We start from the raw sequence: 12,935 nt of genomic DNA, 5'->3' as shown, positions 1-12,935 counted from the left end.
AACTCTTTTCCACTTCTTCAAGCTTTGAGGTCACCAAGAGGGAAAAAAAAAAGGATTGCAATAATAAATGTCCAGTTGGAGAGAGATGTTCATTGCCTTTTTCAATTCCATCACCCGTGAAAAGATAAACTACAAATAGTTGTGGTGGAAGTGGGGATGGACTTTTATGTGGTTATAATAGCAACTGTTACATAAAAAGACCTGCAGGGCTTCTGATGCACACCAGTTTACTTCAAGAGGGGGCTCTCATACGTCCAAAATACTCTTTTATCTAAATAGTGTATGGATTGGGTTGCTGAATCCATCCAATCACAAAATTTAGTGAGATAAGATGAAAGCAAACAAGCAAACAAAAAATACCTTTTCCTTAAAACTGCATTGTGTTTCTCAGTTTTCTTGATACTAAAATCAAATTAAGATGAAGACTGCAAATTAAGAAAATGTTTTTGTAACTTTTCTGCTAAAGAATTCAATTATAAAAATGACATTAGACAGTAAGAGGACACAAAAGAGAAGTTATTCATACGTCTTATCCTGCCCTTGGAAAAAGGTTATGTCAGTTACTACCTTCCTGGTTACATCAGTTCTGCTCACCCAGTATCTTGTTTTGAGCATCATTTCCTTCCATATTTGATGCCATTAGCCCAAGTTTGGTTTGGCTGATCTGTTTTTTTTTTTTTTTTTTAATGCATTCCTCTCCCTTTCCCCACCTTTAGTTCTACTTTACCAGGTAGAGGAAAACTAGCACTTTCACACAAGAGAAGAAGTTGCCCATTCAAAGCTGACATTCACCTTAATATAGCACTTTGTGGATCAACATCATTTTATTAGAAACAGTCTTGAAGAACTTATTAGAAAAACACAAAACATACTCGATGTGATCTATTCAGCTCCTTTTTATTTACAGAAGAGAGGCGTGGAGTCAAAAAGTATTGAATGACCTGCCCAAGGCACACAGCGAATCACCCATGCTATCTGTGCTATTTCCCATTTTGCATCATTCACCCCAGAGCTCCCAGTGGTATTAAATGTAGCCTTCACCATAAATAGATGCAAACTTGTTATATTAACCCAGCTTCTTCATCACCATTCAATAAATAGAAGCAACTTAGAATACTATTCACTCATAATTCAGTGCCCATACTTCAGAAAGGCACTTTACTTAATTCCCAAATGAATGCATGAAAGTTACACGTTCATAAGTTTTTAAATAATGCCCCTTGCTCAAAATACACGATGTGTTACTTGTGAAATTTATGTCTGTCTGGCTAATTGCTATTTTGCCTTTTTCCTACAGTCATCGTGGTGCTGTTTGTAACTCTGCGGCGACACAAAAACGAGCCACTCATTATCAAAGATGATGAAGACGTGAGAGAAAACATCATTCGCTATGATGACGAAGGAGGAGGGGAAGAAGACACAGAGGCTTTTGACATTGCAACTTTACAAAACCCAGATGGAATTAATGGATTTTTACCCCGTAAAGATATTAAACCAGATTTACAGTTTATGCCAAGGCAAGGGCTTGCACCAGTTCCAAATGGTGTTGATGTGGATGAATTTATAAACGTGCGGCTACATGAGGCAGATAATGACCCCACAGCCCCACCATATGACTCCATTCAGATTTACGGCTATGAAGGCCGAGGGTCCGTGGCAGGCTCCCTCAGCTCCTTGGAGTCCACCACATCAGACTCGGACCAGAATTTTGACTACCTCAGTGACTGGGGTCCCCGCTTTAAGAGACTGGGCGAACTCTACTCTGTCGGTGAAAGTGACAAAGAAACTTGACAGTGGATTATAATAAATAAATCAAAGGGAACTGAGCATTCTGTAATATTCTAGGGTCACTCCCCTTAGATACAACCAGTGTGGCTATTTGTTTTAGAGGCAAGTTTAGCACCAATCATCTATAAACTCAACTACATTTTACTGTTGAACCAAAAAGTTAATAATAAAAATAAAAAAGTATATGTTAGGAGGTTATAAATCTTGTGGAGTGTGAATTAAATTATGTGGAGTGTCTAGAAGTCTTTGGATATTTGATATTTACCTGTCCACCAGAGACAAAGATTGGGATCCTGGCTCCTCCTTAGAGGAATGGCATATAAAGAGGAAAAAATCAAAATTAAAAAGGTGCTTTCTTAGAAAAATGGACCTGCAAGAAATTTGCTGCTGATATGTGTCTTCTGCGAGGATTTTTATAAATGCAAATGGTTTTTTCCCCTTCGCCTGTAAGGATCCTGCCACTAATGATAAAGCAATACTTGGTCTGCTGTACATTCTGACTTTTTGGAGTTTTGGGAGGCCTCCTAGATTATACGGTACGCTGACCACACATTGTACATAATTGTTGGCCCCACTCATCAGAGACGGAATAGCATCTTTAAATATTGTGTCGAGCCTTAAAATATTCATGTTTGTAATCCATTCCAGAGTGGGGACTGCCAGCTCAGTGGTGGGAGGAGAGAAATCTCATTCGAATGGGCCTGTTCTCTGGAACCAAGATTACTCTTCCCCTCCAGTTCACCTTCTCCCACAAGGACACAAAGAGAACTGTGTTACACAGTGGACTACATAAGAGGCAGATGGTTTTACTGCTAGCGCGTGAATTTATTTGTTTAATCCTCAAAATAAATATTTTATTGATGTCCATTAATGCTTTTATTTATTAAGGTTGGTAATTTATAGATTAAGGGACTATATGAAAAAAAAACTAAATTATATCCATTAATAATCCTTTAGATTGTTTTATATAAATATATATACAATGAATGTTTAATACATGTACATTTTGATGAGATGAGTATGGCAGGCAATATTATCAAAGGGAAGCTAATAGTCTCTTTAGAGTAGAAAATGTTATTGTGACTGGTGATGGCAGGAACAGCATTTTCCCAGAGAAACTTTTGGACTGTTTTCTATTTTGTTCATAATCCTAGTATTTGGTGTTTTTACAACAAGCACAAACAGCTGAAAGTATATTGATTCATGTGAATATTTAAACTCTAGAGTTTTAGATATCTACATAATGCCCTGCCCAATAAACATGCTTCGAGTTGATCCCACTGTTTTAGAGCAGGAACTGATTTGTACATAATTTTACTGCTTCTGTTTTTAGCACTTCTCTCCCTGATCTTCATGATGATGCACAGAGCGTCTTAGACTCCAAAACAGAACTGCACTAGAAGATGTGAGCGTATTCAATTTGTAACGCAAACCTGCCATTTAGGAGTAGAAAATGTATGATAAAACTCAAGTACTACATGCAGATCATTTTAATTTTCTACTTTGCTTTAACGCAATATTGTTTATTTACTCCATGTATTGTATTCAGAGAAACTCCTGTATTGTTTCCTACTTTGTGAAATATATTTTTATAAATACCTTTGTTGTCATCATTTTTTTTTCTAATCAGATGGAAATCGATTAACAGAGTCATCAACTCTAACTAGAATTCTAGAATGTTCAACACAACCATCCCATGGATCACTTTTTATTTTAAGGGTCTTTATGATAAAGAACCAGAGATGAGAAATAGCTTGGTTATGATCACACAGGAAGATAGCAACAGGGCCATTAAAGGAACATGGGCAGGAACATGGTATATGGTAAGGCTAGTTCAGCTCTGCTAGTTGGGGTCCTCCTGGAAACAAGTGCTAAAGCGGAGTTAGGAGGAAAAGGTAAAAGAAAGGAAACAGGATTGTGCAGGGAAATTTTTCAGACAAGGACGCAGATTTTAAAACGTCAAAGTGAGGAGATTAGGAAGCAGGATTTGGCAAGAGAACCTTAGAGTGCAATGCAGACCTGACAAACTTTTGTCAGACAAATAGCGAGTTCTGAGGGGGTCCCGTGAGAGGAGTCTCTCATCGGGCAAAAACAGCCTCCAGTTCCCCTGCCACCTCAGTCATTGGCTTGGGGTTGCCTGAGAGAAGCAGGGCTTTAGCTGGAAATCCAAAGGCACCAAATTCTGGATTGACTACATGGATTTAAAATGTTTAAATAGGGTTTCCCTGGTGGTTCAAATGGTAAAGAATCTGCCTGCAATGTGGGAGACCTGGGTTCGAGACCTGGGTTCAATCCCTGGGTTGGGAAGATCCCCTGGAGGAGGGCATGGCAACCCACTCCAGTATTCTTGCCTGGAGAATCCCACGGAGAGAGGAGCCTGGCAGGCTACATTCCATGGGGTCGCAAAGAGTTGGACATGACTGATCAACTAAAATGTTTAAATATTGCATTTAGCATTTACAACCTCCCAGTGCTCAGCAACTTAACTGACCCCTTATTGAGTTTCTTTGCCTGAGAATAGTTTATCTTTAATACTTATCACTTTGACTATTGAACTCTTTTTCTTAATGTCAAAATGATGACCTAAAATGACTTTCATCTTTCATGTACACAAGGACTTGCCACAGTGATGAAAATAAATACTTGGTAAATGTAGATCATTAATAGTAGTTGTAGTAGTAACCAAAATTAATACTCTGATGATGTCATGCATTCTCGTCCAATGTGTGCACTAAATTACTACTTCAGTTATCCCTTGCATACTAGACTCATTTCTAGTGTACTTTTCAGTGAAATGGCATAGGTTACAGGCATACAAACATATCTAACAAAAATTACACTTTTTTCAGGAATATAATATCCATATCCTCGGATCTTGCCAGTGAATAAGATAATCTTCATAAGGTGATTTTCATGGGCAGGAGATATTATTTGGCATACAGGTTGTTCAGTCTTATCTGAAAATTTACTTTGCCCAAGAAGAGAGAAATAAAGTGTGGTTTTATTGTTGATTTTCTTTGCCACTATTACGCTGACTCTTTGTGCTTAAAAGCCCGTTTAAGGTTTTATAATATGGGATCAAGTATATTATACCATACTCATATAAGGCTGAACTACACTTTTAGAGTACCTAAAATATAAATAAGTATGGGCTTCCAGGGTGGCTCAGTTGTAAAGTATCCACCTGACAATTCAAGAGAGGTGGGTTCTATCCCTGGGTTGGGAAGATCCCCTGGAGGAGGAAATGGCAACCCACTCCAGTGTTTTTGCCTGGGAAATCCCATGGACAGAGGAGCCTGGCGGGCTACAGTCCATGCGGTCTCAAAGAGTCAAACATGACTGAGCAAGCATACATGCAACCATGACTTTAAATAAAGAAAAGATCTTAAGAATATATACACACACTCACACTCCTACATTGACTTAAAAGTACTTTTTACTTTAGCAGTAGAATTGCTAAAACTTCCTGCATCAAGAGGTTGAGGGGGTGCTACTCAGACTTTTAGGATTGGAGTATACCAGAGTGACTAGTTCTGCCTCTGTGCATTCTTTGTCACTGCAATACTGTTGGCAAAAAGCTGACGCATTGGAAAAACCCTGATGCTGGAAAAGATTGAGGGCAAGAGGAGAAGGGGGTGACAGAGGATGACACGGTTGGATGGTACCACCAACTCAAAGGACATGAGTTTGAACAAACTCCAGGAAATGGTGAAGGATAGGGAAGCCTGTAGTGCTGCAGTTCATGAGGTCACTAAGAATCAGACATAACTTAGAGACTGAACAACAAAGTTCTATCTACCCCAAAGTTTTTCTATCGCAGCAATACTGACATATGTCTTACATATACATGTACAGTTATTTTGCAAATGAAATGCTTATTCAGTCCATAGGCATTTTAATGTGTCTATAGATCTTTACTGTGTTCCAAGCATTAGATTTTTTCCCCCTTTCTTTAAATTTATCCCACCCAAGGTTCTCTAAATACTGGAGAAGAACCAGTGAGACAAAATTATCTCCCTTTGCCTACTTCACAATCCAAGGTTCCTGCCTGGGAACTGAGGCATCCCTGGGTGACTGGACACCACATAGGATCAATTCAGCCTCAACCTTGTTCACTATTTGGTCAAATAAAATTGCAGAAATTTCTTTTAAATATCCATACATGTACACTAAAGAGTATTGAGGCAATTCTTTATAATAATATTTATGTGTACTGTAATAAGACTTAAAAGTTTATATTAATAATAGGATGATTAAAAAAATGCTAGAAATAAAATCCAAGTGTTAGAATTGCCATTTATTACATTTAAAGTCGCTAAGTCGTGTCCGACTCTTTGCGAACCCATGGACTATACAGTCCATGGAATTTTCCTGGCCAGAATACTGGAGTGGGTAGCCTTTCCCTTCTTAAGGGAATCTTCCCAACCCAGGGACTGAACCCAGGTCTCCCGCATTGCAGGCGGATTCTTTACAGCTGAGCCATAAGTGAAGCCCAAGAATACTGGGGTGGGTAGCAGTGCCATGCAGAATTGCTATTTCTAGGAAATAAACTTTACAGTAAAAGTGTCTTGCAGAAGTGTGTGGGTGAGTGTTCATATGTATATAAAATAAAACTTAGATTCACTGACATCACTAGTGAAACAAGAATGCTTAGAAAGAGCCAAATGTGTCTTTGGGAGAGTTTGCTTAATCAGATGCTTAAAGTAAGACAAGTCTCTGTGTGAAACTTGGAAATCTCCTAGGAGCAGCCAGATTCCACACTGAGACCCAACAGAGTTCTGGGCTATGCTGTATTTTGGAGAAGGAAAAGCAAGTGCTGAGAGCTAAGTAGCCGATTACTCTTTATAGCCACATAAGGACTGGAGGCAGTAGGCCTTTCCAACAAGTTGTATTATGCGATCACTGCCTTTGCAGGGAATCTCACGAATGTATAACCTTCTGATTGCCTTTTTGATTGAAAGTTCCATCTGAGATCAAGGCAGTGCAACCCGTAATAAGATTTCAAAAAATCCCATCACTGGCACTGTTGGAAAGGCTGAGCATGACTGAAATCCCATCATTGTCAGTCAAAAAATAAGGTAACAGTGAGCATCACTATAAAAGCTATATAAATGCACAATTTAAACATAAATATCAACATCAAAAGACTGTATATATTCACACATATATATTTATACACACAGATATCTTCAAGTTTTTAGAAATAAGTTTATATTTGCAACTTTTCTTCTCAGAATCACATACTACCAAAAACCTGGAGTGGTGGCTTTTTGTTTTTCTGAGCCTAAATTTGAAAGAAATTGTACTGAAGGTAAAGGATTTTAAAGGCTGGTTTTTATTTAAGAACAAAATAATGACCGTGGTACCTGACATTAGAATGAAATGCATAACATTGTGAAGTTGGATTAGATATTTTTTACATTGTGTTTCTGTGGAGACAATAACTGTAGAACGTATTTCACAAGAAATGTAGTTTTCAATGTACTTTTAAATTTTCCTCTATTCCAATACTTTGTCTTTTGCTATACAGAGCACCTTTGCAAAGTTACTCAATCGGCCAAATGGTGCGGCATGTATTATTGTCACTGTAGTTGTTGCTCTTTATGATGATTATTCTATCTGTACTAGGGTTTATTTTCATTATTTTCTACTTAGTCAACACACATCTGTATATCACCTCGTGTAATTTTTGTTGTTATTGTTTATCTGATGTACTTTTGACATCAAACATATTCTAGTCCCAGTATTTTCCACCCAATGCTAGAATTACAGAGGTCATGCCATTTAAAATCCCCCTGATTTGATGGTCTATCTAAACGGAAAGAGAAATGTGTCTCCTACGAACACTGAGCATCATGCTGCTCAATAACTGGGCTATGTAGCTAATACGGAAAGATTATATGAGATGGCATCACCAAACGATTTATTTATAAAAAAGTTGCCAAATGATTTACTTATAAAATGCATAGTTTAAAATTTTATATATTTATTTACTTTATGTATAAAAAATGAACTAAGCTAATTTTTGAAGCATGGCCTTGTAAACAGTTATTTGCATCTAGCTTTAAACTTAGGTTGGTCTGACACTAAAGCCTGTGCCTTTCTGTCCTCTTTTAAATTGTTATATCCCTTTTATTTATGTATTTTATTTTGTATTGGGGTATAGCCGATTAACAAACAATGTAATAGTTCCAGGTGAACAGCAAAGGGACTTGGAGATATATATAAATGTATCCATTCTGCCCTCAAACTCCCTTCCCATCCATGCTGACACATAACACTGAACGGAGTTTCATGTGCTATAGAGTAGGTACTTGTTGGTTACCCATTTTAAATATAGCAGTGTGTACGTGCCCATCCCAAACTCCCTCACTACCCTTTCCCTCCACCATTACCCTGGGCAGCCATAAATTCATTTTCTAAGTCTGTGACTCTGTATCTGTTTTGTAAGCAACCTTATTTGTATCATTTCTTTTTATATTCCACACATAAGAGATGTCATACGATATTTCTCCTTCTCTGTCTGACTTACTTCACTTGGTATAACATTCTCTAAGTCCATTCATGTTTGCTGCAAAGGTAAAGCCCAGGACTTTTAACTAAAAAAACACTTTCTGTGATTATAACGAGGCTTGTAATGACAAGAAATAGTAACCGAGTTATACACAGCGATATGGGAAGAACTGACGAGGGAAAATGTGACTCTAAATGGAAAGTCTACAAGGAGAAGTTTTCAAATAAGATGAGACCAAAGGATTGGTGGCAACAGTAACCAAAGCTTTTCAAAACCAACACTAAGAGGGGGAAATGATTAAAAGATCACATTGATAGGCTTCTGACATCTTCATGGCATCTCAAGCTTATAGGAGTTCTATGTTTGCCTAAATGGCAGCATGTTTTGGAGACAAGCAAAACGAGGTTCAGTGAAGGCTTAAGAGATTTTTCTTGGTTAAATTACACACCTAATAAGTGAAAGAGGCAGGAATCAAACTCTGGTCTTCTAGCTCATTACCAGTTCTGGGAAGTTGTGATTTTGGTGCATGCTCTCTTCTCTTTTATTTGTAGTAGTTCCATCTGGGTTGCAAGGCTAGTAGGCATTTGCTGGAGGAACTGGTGTTTGGTTTCCTCTTCCCCTAACTTGAGTTACCTGCCATCATATGATATACATTTTGAGGGGAAGTATTATCTCTCACAGGTTTCTTTATTAGTCGATCATAGATGCCTCTATTATTATCCACAGATGACAGAAGAAGGGTTGTCAGAAGGAATAGCACAGTATGCTGTCTGAGGAGGAAAACTGTAGAAAACAAAAGTTTCAACAAATGCAGAGATTCAGACAAGAAAATAAAATGAAAGGTCACTGAGGGTAAATCTGAATTCTTCAGATCTCCTCTGTGCATGCAAAAATATCCAGGACCACTCTGTGACTCCTTATAAAAATGAGCCAGGGTTTGACAACCATGGTCTAACTGATCACAACCGGAGTCACCAGCATCCTTCTCTCTCTAATCTGTGCATTCACTCATTATCACTTCACCAATTTTTTTTTTCTGATTTTCTATAATTCAGCCTCTAAAGTTTGAGAACTGTTCCGTACTGGTCAAGTCTAATTGTTGCAAGAATGAATGGATTATCTAGGTTCAAGGACAGAGCTACAAATAACTATATTGCAAATAAGCTTAAATATATATATATATATCTTCATAAATTTACAAAATATGTGTTAGATCCTATAATCATAGAGCACTTGCCTTGCCTTTCCAAGACATAGAGTCTAATTGGATAAATTACAGAAACAAATGAATAATAAAACATTGGATTTGTCTATGCTGTGGAAAAGGTGAATAGGCAGTTCTATGAAAGTTCAGAGAAATAAATCTAACCCTGCCAAAGTTCAGTATCCTGCTAGCGACAGTGTTAGAGTGAATCTTGAACAGAGCAGGTCAGTACACTGAGAGCATTAATAAGTAAGATCAGGTCAGGTCCAGGCACTTAAAAATGAATTGTGCTGCTGGGATAAATCTCTCAAAGGACTTTACTGCTAGTGCTTTTTACCATATGAAATTCTCCGTATGACAAAACTTATAATATCCCTATTTATTTTACAAATGCATGCCTAAGATTTGCCACTAATCTGAGTGCTAAGAATACCGCAGTAAATAGGACAGGGAATATGAGGGATATGTTTCTCCAAAGACTTAATGGTATAGAAGAAATGTAAGTGAGTAGAAATAAAGAAGAGAAAGAGACGACACAACAGAACGTAAAATGGATGGAACACTGAACATCATCCATAGAATGGATGGAGTGATACTTGAGTTCCTATATGAAGTCACCAAGATAAGAACAAACTCCATTAAGGTCTAAGGAAAAGCTTGTGTTTGTTGTTCTGCTGCACTAAATCAATGGGCTAGAAATGATAAGGATACATAGACCACAGCAGAAGAGGCTGGGCGTGACAATATGCTGTGGAGAGTTGGGCAGAGACCATACTACACAAGTCCTTTTCAACCAGGATAAGGAGCTCAGGTTCACTTTACATCAAAGAGGAGGTGACTGAAAGGATCTAAAGGTAAAGAATGACATGATATAGCTTACATTTTTAAAAGATCTCTCTGGTTCTGGCATGGAAATGGGATTATAAAAAGTGAAAGCAGAAACCCAGATAGGAGAATGGTGCAAGAGATTGTCTTCGCTTTGACTACTGAAGTGGTCAATGCAAAGAAATGGATAGACCCAGACACATTTTGGAATTAAAAGTGACGGTATTAACACTTGTATGGAATGTGCGAAACAAAGAAAAAAAGGATACTTAAAGTAAGCCCTATTGTTTTCGACCTGAATAACTATGTTATGGGTGAGGCCATTTATAGAAAATTAGGATGACTCAGAGATGATCTGGTTTTCAAAATAGACACCCTGATTCCACTAATCATCCACAACCGAAGGGATGACAGAATGTAGAGCCCTGTAAAAATCCCTACAGACAGTACATAAAGGACCTTCTAGAAAATGTTACTATACTTTTATTCTTCTATAGATTAATGTCTTCTATATGCATGCTCAGTCATTTCAGTCATGTCCAACTCTTTGCGATCTTATGGACTGCAGCCGCCAGGCTCCTCTGTCCATGGGATTCTCCAGGGGAGCATACTGGAGTGGGTTGCCATTTCCTTCTCCAGGGGATCTTCCCAACCCAGGGATCGAACCTGCATCTCCAGCATCTCCTACATTGCCAGGCAGGCTCTTTACCATCAGTGCCACCTGGGAAGCCCCATATATCAATACACAAATGACATAATTAGTCTCAAGCAGAAGAAGTCTGGCCAGTCTGATTATTTTATTTTTTTAGCTTTCTAGAAATGGAGAAACAGAAAATAAAAAGTTTCCATATTAGTGAGTTCACTCTTGGCTGGAGTATTATGGATTCACTGACAAGAAACATTTCATAATGGAGTAATATCCTGAAATATTTACCCATGATTATCTTAAAGCAAGGAAAAGAGCACATGTAGCTTTATAATAAAAACGTAATCCATTGTCCAGGAAGTATCCCCAGGTATGCCCTCTTCTTTGGAGTGGATAGGGGAGAAACATTTTGGTCTTTGTAACTTAGCTATGATTAAAAATATATATGGAAGTGATAGAATTCCAGTTGAGCTATTTCAAATCCTGAAAGATGATGCTGCAAAAGTGCTGCACTCAATATGTCAGCAAATTTGGAAAATCAGCAGTGGCCATAGGACTGGAAAAGGTCAGTTTTCATTCCAATCCCAAAGAAAGGCAATGCTTAAGAATGCTCAAACTACCGCACAGTTGCACTCATCTCACACACTAGTAAGCTAATGCTCAAGGCTTCAGTAATATGTTAACCGTGAACTTCCAACCAGAGATCAAACTGCCAACATCTACTGGATCATCGAAAAGCAAGAGAATTCCAGAAAAACATCTGTTTCTGCTTTATTGAATATGCCAAGGCCTTTGACTGTGCTGATCACCACAAACTGGAAAATTCTTAAAGAGATGGGAATACCAGGCCACCTGATCTGCCTCCTGAGAAATCTGTATGAAGGTCAGGAAGCAACAGTTAGAACTGGACATGGAACAACAGACTGGTTCCAAAGAGGAAAAGGAGTATGTCAAGGCTGTATATTGTCACCCTACTTATTTAATTTATATGCAGAGTACATCATGAGAAATGCTAGGCTGGAAGAAGCACAAGCTGGAATCAAGATTGCCAGGAGAAATATCAATAACCTCAGATATGCAGATGACACCACCCTTAAGGCAGAAAGTGAAGAAGAACTAAAGAGCCTCTTGATGAAAGTGAAAGAGGAGAGTAAAGTTGGCTTAAAGCTCAACATTCAGAAAATGAAGATCATGGCATCCAGCCCCATCACTTCATAGAAAATAGATGGGGAAAGAGTGGAAACAGTGGCTGACTTTATTTTCTGGGCTCCAAAATCACTGCAGATGGTGATTGCAGCCATGAAGTTAAAAGACTTACTCCTTGGAAGGAAATTTATGACCAACCTAGATAGCATATTCAAAAGCAGAGACATTACATTGCCAACAAAGGTCCGTCTAATCAAGGCTGTGGTTTTTGCAGTAGTCATGTATGGATGTGAGAGTTGGACTATAAAGAAAGCTGAGCACTGAAGAACTGATGCTTTTGAACTGTGGTGTTGGAGAAGACTCTTGAGAGTCCCTTGGACTGCAAGGAGATCCAACGAGTCCATTATGAAGGAATCAGCCCTGGGTGTTCATTGGAAGGACTGATGCTGAAGCTAAACTCCAATACTTCGGCCACCTCATGCGAAGAACTGTCCTATTGGAAAAGACCCCGATGCTGGGAAAGATTGAAGGCAGAAGGAGAAAAGGATGACAGAGGATGAGATGGTTGGATGGCATCACCGACTCGATGGCATGAGTTTGGTTAAATCCAGGAGTTGGTGATGGTCAGGGAAGCCTGGCGTGCTGCAGTTCATGGGGTTGCAAAGAGTCGGACATGACTGAAAGATTGAACTGAACTGAACTGAAAAAAGAAAATAGGTATATAGAAAGTGAAAGTGAAGTTGCTCAGTCGTATCCGACTCTTTGTGACCCGTGGACTGTAGCCCACCAAGCTCTTCCGTCCGTGGGATTCT

At 38.5% G+C, this 12,935-nt stretch overlaps 1 protein-coding gene across 1 annotated transcript in view; it reads left to right on the top strand.

The window, feature by feature from the left end:
* The window catches only part of CDH8 (cadherin 8), a 395,389-nt gene extending 392,003 nt beyond the window's left edge, over positions 1-3,386 (top strand). The window contains exon 12 of the mRNA XM_004015044.5: positions 1,298-3,386. Coding sequence (XP_004015093.2) covers positions 1,298-1,791 — 494 coding nt within the window. The 3' untranslated portion in view covers positions 1,792-3,386. The remainder of the gene's footprint in view (positions 1-1,297) is intronic.
* The last annotated feature ends 9,549 nt before the right edge of the window (positions 3,387-12,935 follow it).

The sequence above is a fragment of the Ovis aries genome, chromosome 14 (genome assembly GCF_016772045.2).
Source record: "Ovis aries strain OAR_USU_Benz2616 breed Rambouillet chromosome 14, ARS-UI_Ramb_v3.0, whole genome shotgun sequence".
In the NCBI taxonomy this organism is placed as follows: Eukaryota; Metazoa; Chordata; class Mammalia; order Artiodactyla; family Bovidae; genus Ovis; species Ovis aries.
The sequence above is the reverse complement of the archived record's forward strand: the minus strand, read 5'-3'. Positions and strand labels throughout refer to the sequence as shown.